Source organism: Mustela erminea, chromosome 6 (genome assembly GCF_009829155.1).
Source record: "Mustela erminea isolate mMusErm1 chromosome 6, mMusErm1.Pri, whole genome shotgun sequence".
Taxonomy (NCBI): domain Eukaryota; kingdom Metazoa; phylum Chordata; class Mammalia; order Carnivora; family Mustelidae; genus Mustela; species Mustela erminea.
In genome coordinates, this window is record NC_045619.1 from 7,627,432 (window position 1) to 7,644,938 (window position 17,507).

General features: G+C 39.9%; 1 protein-coding gene across 3 annotated transcripts in view; it reads right to left on the reverse strand.

Moving 5' to 3' along the window:
• Positions 1-17,507, reverse strand: part of XPNPEP3 (X-prolyl aminopeptidase 3) — a 78,191-nt gene that overhangs the window by 5,211 nt on the left and 55,473 nt on the right. For all 3 annotated transcript variants that reach the window (XM_032346165.1, XM_032346166.1, XM_032346167.1), the window contains 2 exons: positions 12,094-12,179; positions 973-1,153 (listed from right to left, as the gene is read on the reverse strand). In XM_032346165.1, coding sequence (XP_032202056.1) covers positions 973-1,153; positions 12,094-12,179 — 267 coding nt within the window. The remainder of the gene's footprint in view (positions 1-972; positions 1,154-12,093; positions 12,180-17,507) is intronic.

Sequence of the window (17,507 nt, forward strand, 5' to 3'; positions counted from 1 at the left end):
ATACTTCCCCCGTGGTTCTGCCATTTTGGTTTCAGCCACCCTCGGGTAATGCTCAAGAGACCTGACAAACTTCTACCTCTTGAATACAGTTCTGCTGATGGCCTTCAAACTAATTCACGTTTCCTTTCCCCTTATTTCATATATGACATACATGCTGACGTGGGTAACCCCAGTAATGCTGCAGCAAATGAAAACCTCTTCTGTCGGGGGAGGGAGGATGATCCTGTCAGAATGCTTCTCTTTTCAGTGTTTGCAAGTCCCTCTCAGAAAGCCGGCTCTGGAGACCCTGAGTATCTCACGGAAACTTGTGGAGTAGGCACAGAACAGCAAATTAACACAGTAATTATAACGCATTTACTGGGCTGGATATTCCTATCTGTTAATTAGGTTTGTTGGCTTCAACGGGAGGAATTTATAGTCTTTCCTACTGATAAAAGAAACCCTGGCAGCCTAAACTTGGAGATGAGATGCCATAATGGTCTGTTTGGCGTGGCCACCTGGCAACTTAATTTAAAGCTAAGGTTTTCCATTTTTACTGAACATCATTACATGTTGGATGCAGATGAAATTCACTAGGGATGTGGCCCCTGGGGATACTGTTCATCTCACCAATGTCACTGAAGCAACAGACACCCTCCCCCACCACTCCTATCTTTTCAAAATCGCCACAAAGGGATTAAGAGTTAACCTCTTTTGCTTTTTGTGTCCATTCCCACCCTGTTGGCACCAGACTTCATTTTTTGTTTTCTGCACATTGAGCTACTTACACAGATGCAATGAACTAGAATGTACTGCCATCTTCTGGGAGAAGTAAGTACTGACTCCTTTTGTTTAATTCATGTTCACTCTAAATCCCTCTTAAAGATGCAGACTCAAAAAGACCACTTCTACATCTAATTAGCTTTCCATAGGATAAAACCCCAGCAGTACATCAGGTGTTTTTGAGGGCCGGGATCAAAAGAAGGGAAGTACCTTGAGGGCATTATTTCCCTTAATGTTCTTCACGATCCCCAACTCCTTAAGCTTCTGTGCGATCAGCGTCAGCATCAAGCTGTAGATGTTCTCCAAGCTTGCCCCAGGGGAGCAGAGGGTCAGACAGTCTCTCTGTATCTCTAGCACAGCTTCGTAGAGTTCTGCCTGAGGTGCTGTGAACCTGCGGACAGGAAAACCAAATAACACATTTGGGATAATCTGATATTGCTGCAAGTTTGCTTCCAAATTTGATTAGAAAAATTCCAAGGCACTGATGAAGGGGCATTGTTGATTACTTAATCGGTACCTGTGTATCAATACTGACAGGACCTTAATTGTGCCCTCGCCACTCATCAGGAAGAGCAATAACTCTTCAGGCTGGGGCAGCAACAGCCTCTTTTTCAAATGATCAGCAGATAAACCGGCGCTAAGACTAGCAGATGCTCCCACGCAGCCACGAGTGCGGTCAGAGGACCAGACCAGGCTCACCCTTGGCCCTTTTCGGTTTTTTTTTCCCCACCATAAACAAACAGACAAACAACAAACCATAACAAAGGGATCCACTTTTTGTAGGTAAAGCAGATGTCATGAGATAAACTAGTAGATACTTTGGCTACTAGTAACTTGTAGTTTCTAGGTGTCCTTAGCCTAATAATTTCTTTAGCAGTCATGGGAAAAAATGAGAAAATATCAAGCTAGCATGGTATTTGATACGGATTTTCTACAGTTGATGGCAGGGTAAACTGGTATAGCCAATTAAATGAAAGGCCTTAATAAAGATACTCATAAAATTTGAGCTTTTAATTCTGCTCTAAGATTTCATCCTAAGAAAATATTTGAAATTCAAAAAAGCTGAATATATAAAAACATTCAGTTTTTAAAATAATTGTAACAGACACACTCTGAATTCCCTTAAGAATGGTTAAATAGAACAATATAATTGAATATAATTGAATAATGAATAATCCATCTCCAGGTTCAGCCATTAGCAACCCTGTTATATTTGTGTCATCTGAGTGTACCCATACTCCAACCCACCACAGTATTACTAAAGAGTCTTTCGTAAATTTTATATACACTTAAGTACACAAATCTGATTTGTACAACTCTGATAAATGGATGTACTGATCCCAATAAAGCTGGGAACGCTGAGCCCTAAATTCTGTTGAGTCTTTGCCAGCAGAAGCAGCCCTTCTACCCCCGGCTAAGGAAATTCACTCTGTTTCGACTGAAAACCTACAGGAATCTCCCATGGGGTAGTTGCCTTAGCAGATGGTTCTAGACCTATAATCAGATTCTACCCTCAGCAGGCCCTAAAAGGTTATGTATAAAGTGTGACCCACTAGGAAGTGCACTATAATCCAAACAAACAAACAAAACACACACAAAAAAAACCGATGTGCGGTAAAAAAACCAAAAACAACTGATGTGATTTTTCCTATTTACATAGACAAAAATCTAGGAATATGTGTGGGAATGTATGTGGACAGTGCAGGATAATGATGGGAGGAACATAAAGTTGGATAAGGCTGAATGTATTGATAACAGGTCCATTAAGCAGAGATTCTGGATTTATTGTCGCAGCTCGATGGTCAGAAAGGCTCTACCACTCTATCTGGTTGGTTGGCTGCAATACACACCACATGGTAGCCTACACTAAATGAAATCAACTGCCAGAACTGCCCCGCTGTCCTAGAGAAGGAATCCCCACATCTGCAACATCAATTTTTGCTCCAGTTTCCAGCCTGCTGGCCTGCCGGCCTGCCTTACAAAATGCAGACATGCCAGCTCCAGCTGCATGAGCCAACTCCTTAAAAATCAATCAACCACCCTATCTATACTTACACACACATACATAATACAACCTAGGGATTCTGTTTCTCTGGAGAACTCTGATCCAGATCCAGATTCCCATCATGACACAGAAAGTTTCCTCACGGTTACTTCTAATCAGTATTCCCACATCCAGAGGCAAAGCTGTTCTAATTATTTTCACCTTAGTTTTCTATCATATAAAGGGAATCGTATAGATAGGCGGAATCATACAATATGTACTCTTTTGTGTCAAGCCTTCTTCACTGGGCACAAGGTCTGTATGACCCATTACGGTATTGGTTCAATCAGGAGTCTGTTGCTTTTTATTGCTAGGTGATATTCCACTGTCTGCATAAAACACACTTGTGTGTTCAGTCTCCAGTGGATGGACATTGAGGTTGTTTCCAGTTAGGGGCTACCATGAATAAAGCTGTTCGGAATATACTTGTACAGTCTTTTCATGGACACATGTTCATTTCTCTTTAATCAATACGCAGAAGTGGATTTGTTAGGCAGAGGAATCAGTGTTTATTTAACTTTATAAGAGACTGGCAAATTTTTTCCCAAAGTAACTGTAGCACTTTATGTCACCACGAGCAATGTCTGAGAGTTCCAGGTGCGACGCGTCATTGCCAACACTTGATATGCTCGGTCTTTCTAAGTGTAGCCATTCTAGTGCATATGCAGAAGTTTAATTTGCATTTGCTCTGTGACTAACAATAAGGACTACCCACAGTTGTTCACATTACCTGATTATCCTTTACTTATTTTATGTTTTTAAGTAGATTCCATGCCCAGTGTGAGGCCCAATGTGGGACTTGAACTCACAACCCTGAGATCAAGACCTGAGCTGAGATCAAGAGTCAGACACTTGGGGCACCTCAGTGGCTCAGTGGGTTAAGCCTCTGCCTTCGGCTCAGGTCATGATCCCAGGGTCCTGGGACTGAACTCTGTACCGCATCGGGCTCTCTGCTCAGCAAGGAGCCTGCTTTCCTCCTCTCTCTCTGCCTGCCTCTCTGCCTACTTGTGATCTCTGTCAAATAAATAAATAAAATCTCAAAAAAAAAAAAAAAAAAGAGACACTTAACTGACTGAGCCACCCAGACGCTCCCACCTTATCCTTTTTTTTTTTTTTTTAAAGATTTTATTTATTTGACAGAGAGAGATCACAAGTAGACAGAGAGGCGGGCAGAGAGAGAGAGAGGGAAGCAGGCTCCCCGCTGAGCAGAGAGCCCGATGCAGGCCTTGATCCCAGGAACATGAGATCATGACCTGAGCCGAAGGCAGCGGCTTAACCCACTGAGCCACCCAGGCGCCCCACCTTATCCTTTTGCTATCTTTAAGACTTATAGTGATATCCCCTCCTTCATTCCTGATTATGATAATTTGCCTTCTCTCTTTTTATCTTGCAAGGGAGTTTATCAGTTTTATTAACCTATTTAGGGAACAACCATTTAGCTCTGTTAATTTTCTCTACTCGCTGGCTTTTTCCTATTTCATTGATATTTTGGTCTTGTTTTCTTCCTCCTGCTCACTCTGGGCTTACTTTGCTCATCATTTCAATAGCTTTCTAAGGTAGAAGTTTATATTATTGATTTCAAACCTTTCTTTTAACATAAGCATTTAGCTATATATAAATTTCTGCCATAGCTGAATCTGACACATTTTGATATATAGTATTTTCATTATCACTCAATTTGAAGTATTTTGTGGTTTCTTCCCTTTCCCCTGTGGTTTCTTCTTTGACCCATAGGTTATTTAAAATATATTCACTGATTTTCAAATATTTGGAGATTTAAAGATACAGTATTGGGGCACCTGGGTAGCTCAGTGGGTTAAAGCCTCTGCCTTCGGCTCAGGTCATGATCTCAGGGTCCTGGGATTGAGCCCCGCATTGGGCTCTCTGATTGACAGGGAGCCTGCTTCCCCCTCTATCTCTGCCTGCCTCTGCCTACTTGTGATCTCTGTCAAATAAATACATCTCTGTCAAATAAATAAATCTTTAAAAAAAAATAAAGATACAGTATTGTTATGACTTTTTTTTTTTTTTTTTAAGATTTAGTTATTTGACAGACAGAGCGATCACAGGTAGGCAGAGAGACAGGCAGAGAGAGAGGGGGAAGCAGGTTCCCTACTGAGCAGAGCCTGATGCCGGACCTTGAGATCATAACCTGAGCCGAAGGCAGAGGATTAACCCAGCAAGCCACTCAGGCGCCCCTTGTTATGACATTCTAATTTAATTTCATTGTAGTCAAAGAACATATTTTGTAAGACTTCAGTCTTTTGGAACTCATTAAGACTTGTTTTATTGGTCCAGCAAATGGATTTGGTGATGTTCCAGAAGTATTTGAAAAGAGCATATATTCTGAAGTTGCTGGGTATAGTGTACTACAAATGTCAATACCATCAAAGTGGTTAGTAATGTCATTCACATCTCTAAACCGATAACTTTCACCACACTTGGTAAGTTTTTGGCCATTCTTTCTTCAAAGGTTTTTTTTCTGCCCTGTTCTTTCTCTCTTCAATTTCTACAGCTCCAATTAGATGTATGTTAATTTGCTTGAAAATGTCTGCGAGGTCTCTGAGATTTTCTTCATTCTTCTCAAATACACTTCTGTTCTTCGGACTGGATAATTTCTCTTTCTTTTCACGTTCACTCGCCTTCTGCCTCCAATCTGCTGGAAGGTCCATCTAGTGAGTTTTCCATTTCAGTTATAATTTTTAGCTTTAGAATTTGCTTAGTTAAAAAAAAAAACAAATCTTTCTACTGCAAACAAAACAGATACAGAAAGATACAAATAAATATATACCTTAAGAATTAGTGGAAGGTTGACTAGTCAGATAAAAGATGGAACCCGGCCAACTAGCACAGAAGTCCCTACGTGCTTCACTGCAATTCTCCCAGTATGGACCATTATCCTAACTTTCACAGCTATCATTTCCTTGTGTTTTTTTGTACTTCCTTATTTATTTTTCAAAGTTTTTTTTTTTTTTAAAGTTATCTCCATGACCAATGTGGGGCTTGAACTCACGACCCTGAGAATAAGAGCTGGGCGCTCTTCTGACAGAGCCAACCAGATGCCCCCCAACCTTGTGATTTTTTTATTTGTAGGTACGTTTCTTATTTTATTGATTTAATTTATCATAAAATTCACCCATTTTAAAGTGTACAGTTCAGTGGTTTTTATATTTTCACAAATATGGTTGTGCAACCATCATCACTATTTCTAATTCCAAAATATTTTCATGTAAGCCCCCTCACCCCCATATCCATTAGCAGTCCCTCCCCATTCCTTGTATAAAAAAATGCTTTATAACCCAAATATGCACCCTAGGCAATTTTCTTCCTGTTTATTTTAAACGAATTTGATATGCCTTTTCAGTCTCTTTTAGTCGACAGGTTCCTTTTTAATTTCCTTGTAATTTATGTGTTAAAGAATCCAGACTGTTTGACAAACAGTGTTTATCACAGTCTAGGTTTTGCTAACTGCATTCACAGAATGAAAGTCCGTGTCTCCCGAAAATTCTTATGCTGAAGCCCTAACCATTAGTTTGGCTGTATTTGGGGATGAGGCCTCTACAGAAAGCAACTAAGGTATATGAGATCATAAGGTGGGAGTCCTGCTCCAATAGAATTAGCGTCCTTCTAAGAAAAGACACCAGAGGGGTGCCTAGGTGGCTCAGTGGGTTTAGCCTCTGCCTTTGGCTAAGGTACTCAGGATCCTGGGATTAAGCCCCACATTGGGCTCTCTGCTCAGCAGGGAGCCTGCTTCCCCACTCTCTCTGCCTGCCTCTCAGCCTACATGCGATCTCTCTCTGTGTCAAATAAATAAGTAAAATATTAAAAAAAAAAAAAAAAAAGACACCACAGCTTGCTTTCTCTCCCTCTGTCTCTTTGTGTAGAAGAGGCATGTGAACACACAGCAAGACAGTGGCTGCTTAAGGCCAAAAGAAGAGGACTCAGGAGGAAACCTACCTTGCTAGCACCTTGATCTTGAAATTCCCAGCCTTCAGAAGTGTTGAGAAATAAATTTCTATTGTTTAAGCTACCCAGTCTGTCGTATTTTGTTATGGCAACGTAAGCTGACGAATACACGTCCCCTTGGTGTAGTTCAACATATTCCTTTGTCTTTTTTATTTCTTACAAATTGGCAGCTGGATCTCAAGAACGAATCAGGCTCAGGTTCAATCGTTTTGGTAAGGCTGGCTATCTGTAGTACCTGGCAAAATTATACGAGGCACATAATATCTGATTGTCTCTTGTGATTTTAGCAGCCATGGATCCTTGAGTGCTTACATCTATACAATAATGGATGTTGCAAAATGGTAATAATTTTTTTTTTAAAGATTTTATTTATTTGACAGAGAGAGATCATAAGTAGGCAGAGAGACAGGAGGAAGCAAGCTCCCTGCTGAGCAGAGAGCCCGATGTGGGGCTCGATCCCAGAACCCTGGGATCATGACTTGAGCCGAAGGCAGAGGTTTTAACCCACTGAGCCACCCAGGCGCCCCTTTATGGAATAGTTTAAAGAGGTATTTCCTCTAATCTATTTGGCTATCCAGTGACAGAGTTTATATATGAAAGGCAGGATGATTCTTTCTTTTATTTACCACTCTTTGATTCTTTTTATTTACCACTTTTCAATATAATGAATTGATTCCCATCATCCTCTGAAGGTGAACAATTTTTAAAAAATTACTATTACAAAAAAACTATCATTATGAACTTATGAATTTGAATGTATTTGGTGGGTATAAGTTATTACCATTATTGAAGCCCAAAGTTTCCTATCTTTGACCTGTGCAACCTCAAGTTGGTTCCTGAATCTTTTTGACAGGATGTTACTGGTTTTTGATCATTTCCTTGCTATCTGGTATTCTAAGATGTTCCAGGCTTCATCTTATAAATTTCCTGATCCAGACCTGAAGCCAGCCAACTCTCCAAGTTTTCATTCAGGTTAGTGTAAAATTGTGTTTCAAGATCATACTCAGGGCACTAGTGATGCTTACTGCTACTAAGCTGGTCATAGTTTCCAGCCTGATTTTCAGTGGATAGAAAAGGGAAGGGGGAAGAAACATAAAGAAAATCATTTGAGTCTATATTGACACTTCAATTAACATTTGAGACTACAGAGCTTTTTGCAACCTATTATAATAATTTCATTTACTTTTTTTCTTCCATACCATGCATTGTGGTTCTCAAGGACAAAAGGAAGATCGAACTAAAATCATCCTTATTTATGTATTTATTTATTTATTTACTTCCACCGCTTGTTTATTTAAGTAATCTCTACACCCAGAATGGGCTTGACCTCATGACCCTGAGATCAAGAGTTGTATGCCCTTCTGACTGAGCCAGCCAGGCACCCCCTTACTTTTATTTTATTTTTAAAGATTTTATTTACTTATTTGACAGAGAGAGATCACAAGTAGGCAGAGAGGCAGACAGAGGGAAGCAGACTCACTGCTGAGCAGGGAGCCGGATGCGGAGCTTGATCCCAGGACCCTGGGATCATGACCTGAGCCGAAGGCAGAGGCTTTAACCCACTGAGCCACCCAGGCTCCCTACTCTTTTAACTCCCTACACAGACAAGCACCATTTCAGAATTACAATAAAAATATTGTAACAAATATAACTCCTGAAAATACTGAAGCTTTTTTTTTTTTGTGTATGCTCCTCCCATTCTCCATTTTATTTATTTATTTATTTATTTTTAAAAGATTTTATTTATTTATTTGTCAGAGAGAGAGAGAGAGAGCAAGAGCCAGCACAAGCAGAGTCAGAGGGAGAAGCAGGCTCCCTGCGGAGCAAGGAGCCCGATGTGGGACTCGATCCCAGGACGCTGGGATCATGACCTGAGCCGAAGGCAGCTGCTTAACCAACTGAGCCACCCAGGCGTCCCCCATTCTCCATTTAAAAAAAATGTACTATTCTACATGATCAGAGCATAGCGTTGTTACTATGACACTCTATTCCGCTTAGCTTCATCTAGTCTTAGTTCAACAGCGAACAATTTCTCATGTTCTCACCAGGAGTCCTTATGTCAATGTCTCTAGTCAACTCTGTCAACTGAAGTTCAGGCTCCAGCACAGCACTGATCAATAAACCTCCCTGTGCTGATGTGCTGCCCTGTGTATCTATTGTCCAGTATGGCACCCACTAGGCACACGTGACTATGAAGCACCTGAAACGTGGTCAGTTCAAGTAAAAAACCAGTGTAAATTTGGTTTGATACTAATTTAAATTTAAGTAGTCCCATGGCGTTGGTGACTAGGTTTCATACTGGATCATATGTCTAGCTCTAACAGATTCCTCATGGGAGTAATCCTTAAGTTTCTACACAATAATGTGTGCCCTTTATAGCTTAAAGTTGCTTTTGCTGCATATAAAGTCTTTGGCTTACACTTTTGTTCTTTGAGTATCTCTAATGTTACTCTATTCTCTACTCATTTTTTTTTGTTGTTGTTGTTTTATTTTTTTACAATTTTATTTATTTATTTGACAGAGAGAGTAACAAGTAGGCAGAGAGGCAAGGCAGAGGGAGAGGTGGAAGCAGGCTCCCTGCTGAGCAGAGAGCCCGATGTGGGGCTCGATCCCAGGACCCTGAAATCACGACTTGAGCTGAAGGCAGAGGTTTAACCCACTGAGCCACCCAGGTGCCCCTATTCTCTACTTGTATATAGCACTGCTTTTGAAAAGTCTGATGATAACCTGATTTCCTTCCCTTTACATATCACATGTTCTTTTTTTCTGGATCCCAAAGGAATTTTTCTTTTTCTTGTAGGTTCAGAATTTTACTAGACTATGTCTTATTGTTGCTTTTTCTGGGCTGATATTCTCAGCTCCATGATGTGCTCTTTCAAAAGTAGTTTTAAATTTTCATTTCAGAAATATTTTATTGTAGTTTTTAGGAGGTGTTCTGTTCCCATGCTTTCATTTTCTTCAGAGCTTCCTTTATGCGTATGTTCCAACTTCTCTGCCCATTTTAGATATTTACTATTTTCCCTGTAATCTTTTTTTCTTTATTTCATTTTGATTTTTAAAATTTTCTTCCTTTTCATCCTATTTGTTGTTAAGGCTTTATTGTGCTTCATTGTTAGTGCATACCTTTCAGTCCAGTCTTTTTTTCTTTCTTTCTTTCTTTTTTTTTTTTTTAAAGATTTATTTATTTGACAGAGAGAGAGAGAGATAGAGAGAGAGAGAGATCACAAGTAGGCAGAGAGGCAGGCAGAGAGAGGGAGGAAGGGAAGCAGGCTCCCTGCTGAGCAGAGAGCCCGACACGGGACTCGATCTCAGGACCCTGAGATCATGACCTGAGCCGAAGGCAGCGGCTTAACCCACTGAGCCACCTAGGCGCCCCGCCAGTCTTTTTTTCTGGTATGATTTTTTATTTCTAGTTCTTTCCTGTGTGTTGTCACTTTGTTTCTGAGATTTTTTTCAATTTTGATTTGTGTTGTTCTTTCATGTCTTGAATGATGTGCTTAAAAAAAATTCTCGCTTGCAGCAACGCCTGGGTGGCTCAGTGGGTTAGAGCCTCTGTCTTTGGCTCAGGTCATGGTCCCAGGGTCCTGGGATTGAGCCCCACATCGGGCTCTTTGCTCAGCAGGGAGCCTGCTTCCCTCTCCCTCTGCCTGCCTCTCTGCCTATCTCTGTCTGTGAAATAAATGGATAAAATCTTAAAAAAAAAAAAATTCTAGTTTTCTTTAACATAGTAGGCCCGTTTTGATCTCTTTTGTAGCTATGTCTTTCCAGTATGCTTCCATTATCAGTAGGGATGTTATGTGTTCCTTATTCCTTTTTTTTTTTTCTTTTTTGCCTTTAATTAACTTTGTATGAGATTAAACAAGATACTTTTTTATTGCTTATTTTATGTAAAATTAACTTTCCTGAACTTTTAGGATGAGGCAGGATTTAGGAAAGATTTCTTTAACATCACAGTGCTCACTCATCTGTCGTTTTGGTGTAGGGGTAACACAATGTGGCAGCTTACTTTCAATTCTTCTCCCCCTCTTTGATTTGGATATTTTAATTCCTTCCTCTCTCTTGTCCCTAAGTTGCTTACTTTCGGTTCTACTTCCAGCAGTTTCTTCTTAGTGTGAGAAGGGAGCACAGCACCCTCAAACTTCCTCGGGCCTTTGGAGTGACAAATCTTTCCCATTTTCAGTTTCTGTTCTCAAATCGGCTCACCACCTTTTCCAGTGAATAGCTGTTGGTTATCTGCGAGTTCCTTTGTTCTCAGGTACATCAGTCAGCTTCCTCCATTATTATTGCTTCCTTATTTCTTCCATACAGATACTGATGTCATCTTGGCCTTATGGCTGTGTAGAATGTATTCATAAATGTATTTTACAGTTTAAGTGATATCCCGTCACCTAGTGTTTGGTTTTGTTACCTGGTAGCTCTATTACTATCTGATAATTTGGAGAGAGTAAGAAACTATGCTTTTGCTACCATCTCCCCAGAATCTCTGGTTATTTCTCAGTTTCTTTCTTTTTTAAAAGATTTTATTTATTTATGATAGAGATAATGAGAGAGGGAACACAAGCACAGGGGTGCTGGAGAGGGAGAAGCAGGCTTCCCGCTCAGCAGGGAGCCCAATATTGGGTTGGATCCCAGGATGCTGGGATCATGACCTGAGCTGAAGGCAGATGCTTAATGACTGAGCCCCCCAGGGGGTACCCCTATTTCTTAGTTTCCTATTTCTTACTGAAACTCTTTATCTGTTCACTCACTGTACTTATATATGTTCCTTTAATTCTGTGCACATATCTACGATAGCTGCTTTAAAGTCCTTGTTTGCTAATTGAAATATTAGGATTACTCAGGATCTTTTATTGACTATTTTTCTTGATTATGGGTCATTTTCTGATTCTTTTCCTGATTCTTCTCATGTCTAGTGGTTCTTTTTTTTTTTAACTGAATATTAGAATTACTTTTGTAATCAGAAAATAAAATCTCCAAATTTTATTTATTTATTTTTAAAAGACTTTAAGTACTCTCTACACCCAACATGGGGCTTGAGCCCCAAGTTCAAGATCAAAAGACACATGCTCCACTGAGCCAGCCAGGCATCCTCAAATTTATTTTTTTTTAACAATGTGAGTGTGTGTGTGTTAACTAGGTGTGTCTAGATGCCCAATCCTATGATTCAGTGAATAAAACAGTCTTAGAAAGTAATCAGGAGCTTTGCAAAGCTCCTGAGCTTTGGGGGGGGGTGTCTGTATATTTGTTTAGTCATTTATTCCTAATATACCCATATTCCAACTCACACTCCTAAGAAGCAATCGGATCTGTAGAAGTCCTACCTGCCATTGACAGGCCAGGTACGGGTTATGTCACTCACATAGCAAGAAGACTCACAACCTCCATCCAGCAGCACCATTTCCCCATCCTGCAACAGAAGTATGATATGTCAAAGTAGGTGACCTTATGATTAAACTCTCTGTGTCCTTCATTTTATACATACATATTTAAAAAGCTAATTTAAAGGAGACTAATCTTCTCTGATTCCTCCTTATAAGAAACAGCATCTCAGTTTTTCAAATGAATCCACACGGACTCAGGAAGTGGCCGTTGCATAGTAGTGCACAGGCCCTGGAACCATACCACTTGGGTTTGAATTACTAGGTGTAAACAGCCCATCATAAATGGTACCATTATCACTATTATTTTTTAAATTCCTATGTAAGTTGGTATCCAGGGCCTTATTCAAATATGATTACCCTTAATCATTTAATTTTAGAATATCATTTCCCCCCTTTGTTCCCCTTCAGAATACTTGTGGGGGAAAAAGAAAACTTTGGGTTTATTTCTCTCTTGTTACTTGTCCTGTTATATTGAAATTATCTATTGTGTCCTTGAAGACAGGGTACATCTTATTTATGTATAAATAAGCACACAACTTGGGATGTAGTAGAATAATGGTTCAATTGGTGTAGGTATTTAATAATGGCAACCTTCATAAATGGATGTTGGATCTTGTTTTTGGCAAAATGACAGAATACCTTTCTTGTTAGAAAACAACTAGATCTTGGATACAAACATATTTTACAGAAGGCTGACATTACATAATATAAAAGATGCCTTAAAGACTTTTTTTCTCTTGAAAAAAGTTACCCCAGAACTGAAACTAGAGCTGAGAGTAGTGATAAGGTAAGTGGTACAGTATATATAGAAAAGGTGATATTCCCCTGAGGTCCTGCAGCAAAGAGTGGGGACAATGAGCCAGAGATTCTCACATTAATCCAGGATTCCCACAGGAGATAAAAGAGTCCCAGGTCATTAGGACCACTTATCTTTTGGCAAAAGCATATTCAAACAAATTTTTGGAGAAAATTTCTCCCAAATCTGGACTGACATGATTTCCAAAAAATAACATCCAGTAAATAGATGAGCTCACAACCAAAGGTCATCAAGTACACAGGGTACATCACCATACGTGAGAGTCAGCAGGAACAACACTGACCAAATTTAGAGCTTCCAGAACTTCAGGTAAGGGAATGACTAGATACAGAATAGCTATTATGAAATGTTTAAAAGGATAAAGAACAGAACCACAAAGATGAATAAGCAATAAGAGACAACTGACAACTATGCTGATTTGAAAGGAACCAGAAGGAAAGAAAAAACTACTTCTGAAGTCAATCACTCAGTGGATGGCCAAAGAAGCAGATTAGATAACCAAAGGGAAACTGGCTTCCTGGAAGAGAGATGTACCCAAGTCCCCTAGAATATGACAGAGAGAGAGAAGGCAAATGTAAACACACATCTACCTGAAATTGCTGAAGGACTGAAGAGAGTGAGTGTCGGAGAGACGGTATCAGTGTCTGAGAATTTCCTAGAACTGATGAAGAACACGAATGCAAATTTCGGAAGGGGAAGGTATCATAGTGACTATATGTAAAAATAAATCTATTCTTAGACATGCAATAAAACTGAAAAATACCAAAGAAGACTTAAAAAAAAATTATTATTTATCCATTTTTTTAGAGAGCGCACGAATGTGCAAATGGTGGGGGGAGGGGCAAAGGGAGATTGAGAGAATGACTCTTAACCAGACTCCACACTGAGCACTGAGCCCGTGGTGGTGGTGGTGGTGGTGGTGGTGTGGGGTGGGGTGGGGAGCTTGATCTCAGGACTCTGAGACCATGACCTGAGCCGAAATCAAGAGCTGCATACCCAAGGGACTAAGCCACCCAGGTGCACCACCAAAGAAATGAAATCTTAAAGCAGTCAAAGCAAAAAGAGAGTTCCGATAGGGATGAAAATTAGTTTTTGTTTGTTTTTATTTTATTTCAAGATTTTATTTATTTATGTGAGAGAGAGTGGCGGGAGAGGAGAGAGAGAACATACAAGCACAAGCACAAGCAGCGGGGGAGGGTCAGAGGGAGAAGCAGATTCCCCACCGAGCAGGGAGCTCGATGCCAGGCTGGATCCCAGGACTCTGGGATCATCACTTGAGCCAAAGGAAGACACTTAACTGAGCCACACAGGCGCTCCTTGTTTGGTTGTTTTTAATCTGCAAGACTGAAAAGAATCTAGGATTGTTTCCTTGGTATAGCCATCATCAAGAATTGAGAATGAAATAAAGATATTTGACTACAAAAAAAAAAAAAAAGAAAGAAAATTTTATCAGCCACAGACCTTCATCTAAATGATTTTCTTCAGGCTGAAGGAAGCTGATCCCAGGAGAGCCATCGAAGATGTAAGCAGGAAAGGTGAACATGCATGTAAACCTACACAAACTCTGTCAGAAGGGTTCTGCTTTGGCCTGTTGCCGAGAGCTCCACATAGCTGTGGTTGAGACGCAGAAGCACAGGGTGGCCTGTTCTGATTATATTTCTATCAGATGCCCACTACCAAGGGCACACCAGAGCTCTCCCAGATGCCCTGGCGGTACCCCACATTCTCACAGCTTGTTGAGGACCTTGCTCACAGACTTCACCAGAAAAAGCCTTGCAAACTTTCAGATAACCAAAACAAGACCAGGACCTAGAAGTTCTCAGCTTATTTTCTCTCGGGCCAATTTATCTAATAATGGCAATACTCTTCTCTCCCTGTATGGCTACACTGGTGCTTATTCTCCAGTTTTTTAAGAGTGGACAGTATACTATTTAGGAATAGACATACTGGTGGTAAAATTATGAAGAAAACCAACAAAAATGATTAAAACAGAAGTTAAGATGGTAGGAGACAGAAAGGGGGATGTGTTTGAGCTTGCCCAGAGGACTACTAATGTTCTTCTCATCCTAGATGGTAGATACATGGTTATTCATTCGATTATTATTTTTAAACAGTACATTACATTTATTGTTTTTAATATATGACACATTTAACAACTTAGGAAAACCTTGTGGAATATAATAAAAGTGAGAAATTTACCCTTAGACACAGTAAAAAAAAGAAAGGATGAAAATTAATGAGTTTAGCACCTAATTTTAGAAGCTACAAAAAGAGCAAGAGAATAAACACAAAAAGTAGAAGGGTGAAATTAATGAAGGCAAGGGCTCAGTGTAATGAAATAATAAACAAAGATAAAATAGCATTAATGATGTGCAAAGTTGGTTTTACAAGAATAATAAAATCCAGCAAACCTCTCGTAAGACTTTTTTTAGCTGAAGTTTTTGAGATTTAATGTATGCACATTAAATGCACAGATCTTAAGTATAATATAGAGTTAATAGAGTTAAGTCAGTTTTGTCAAATGCCCTCAAGTCCCTTCCTGGTTAATATTCCCATAAGAAGCAACCACTGATCTGGTTTCTATCAACATAGGTTAGTTTTGTCCATTTTAGAAATTCGTATAGATGGAATCATATAGTTTATAATTTTTTGTCTGACTTATTCACTCAGCATAATGCTTTTGACATTATTCACTGGTAGTGCAGTGGTTTGTTCCACTTTATTTGACAAATACACCACATGGCAATTTCCTTATCTAATATCCTGGTGATGGACACTGGGTCTCTTAGTAGTGAATCTGCTATGAACATTCTTGTACAAGGCAACTTGTGGATCTGTTTTAATTTTTCTTGAAAAATACCTATAAAAGGAATTGCTGGTGCACAGAGTAAATGTATGTTTACTTTTTAAAAAGAAAGAAAAAAAGCATTGACTTCGGGCTGTCCTTTCCCCTGCGGCCTCTGCTCTGGCAGGAGTACCGCGGCCGACCTGCAGACATGTGTGGAGGCTTTGGACAGAGGCAGCCTCAGGATGACTTGAAAGTAGGGCACCCTTGGCCCTGAACAGTTTCTGTACGGTATCCTCAGATGCCTTTACCTGAGTGAGAAAGCTGCTCCACTAGGACCTCAGAAGACTGACAGCCCTGTGACACCAGGAAAGGATATTCCTGTGAAGCTACTGCAGGACATGTGGTGCTCTACAACACTGACAACGTTTACTGCATGTTGATGAGGTGCCAGAATTGGTAAACTCATTCTACATTATCTTAATCTTCTCAACAGGCCTACGAGGTACTGCTGTTATTTGCCCAAGGTCACAGTGGGTCCAGGAACTACTGTGGTGTTCAATTAATCTAGCTCCAAAGCTAGTGTTTGATTTGGACTTAAATTTTAAGTATGGTGCCCCCAAGTCTTTCCAACTAATTCTAATAAATAATTGCTTGCCTTCTTCAATCAAAAAAGAGAGAGAGATAGAAAAGACAAAAATATATCAAGAATGTAAAAAGGTACATAACTGGGCCCCTGAGTGGCTCAGGCGTTAAGCGTCTGCCTTCGGCTCAGGTCATGATCCCAGGGTCTTGGGATGGAGTCCCCTATCAGGCTCCCTGCTTGCTGGGAAGCCTGGCTCTCCCAACTCCCTCTGCTTGTATTACCTCTCTCACTGTCAAATAAATAAAATCTTTTTAAAAAAAGTATATATCTATAATTATAAAGGATTAAAAGTAATTTTAAAAATTTAGACAAAGTGGTAGAAAAATATAACCTACCAAACTGTCTCAGGAAAAGTGAAGCATATGTTGATATAATCACTTTGGAAATGTTTGGTATTTTCTACTGTAATGCAAATATGCATACCTGTGACCCATCAATTCCATTATTATGTCCCTTAGACAAACTTGGTAACTTGTACACCAGGTATAACATACAAGAATGTTCACAGTACATTATTCATAATGGTAAAAACTTAGAAACTATGTAAATGGCCACCTATGGATATTTATCACACTAATTTTACAGTATTTGTTAATTTGTTAAGAAAATAACAATAAACCTATTTCATGTTAAGTAAATGACATTTTTAACTTAAAGTAATTGTTTTTCTTTCTTTCTTTTTTTTTTGAATATTTTATTTATTTATTTGACAGAGATCACAAGCAGGCAGAGAGGCAGGCGGGGGAGGTGGGGTGCGGGAAGCAGGCTACCTGCTAAGCAGAGATTCCCGACTCGGGGCTCCATCCCAGGACACTGAGATCATGACCTGAGCCAAAGGAAGAGGCTTAACCCACTGAGCCACCCAGGCGCCTCTTTTCTTTTTTTTAAAACAGTCTTTAATTAATTAATTAATTAATTAATTTGACAGAGAGAGAGAAAGAGAGGGAGAAAGCAAGTACAAGCGGGGGGAATGGCAGGCAGGGGAGAAGCAGGCTCCCTGCTCAGCAAGGACCCTGATGTGGGGCTTGATTCCATGACCTGGGATCATGACCTGAGCTGAAGGCAGCCGCTTAACCAACTGAGCTACCCAGGCGCCCCGAAAAGTA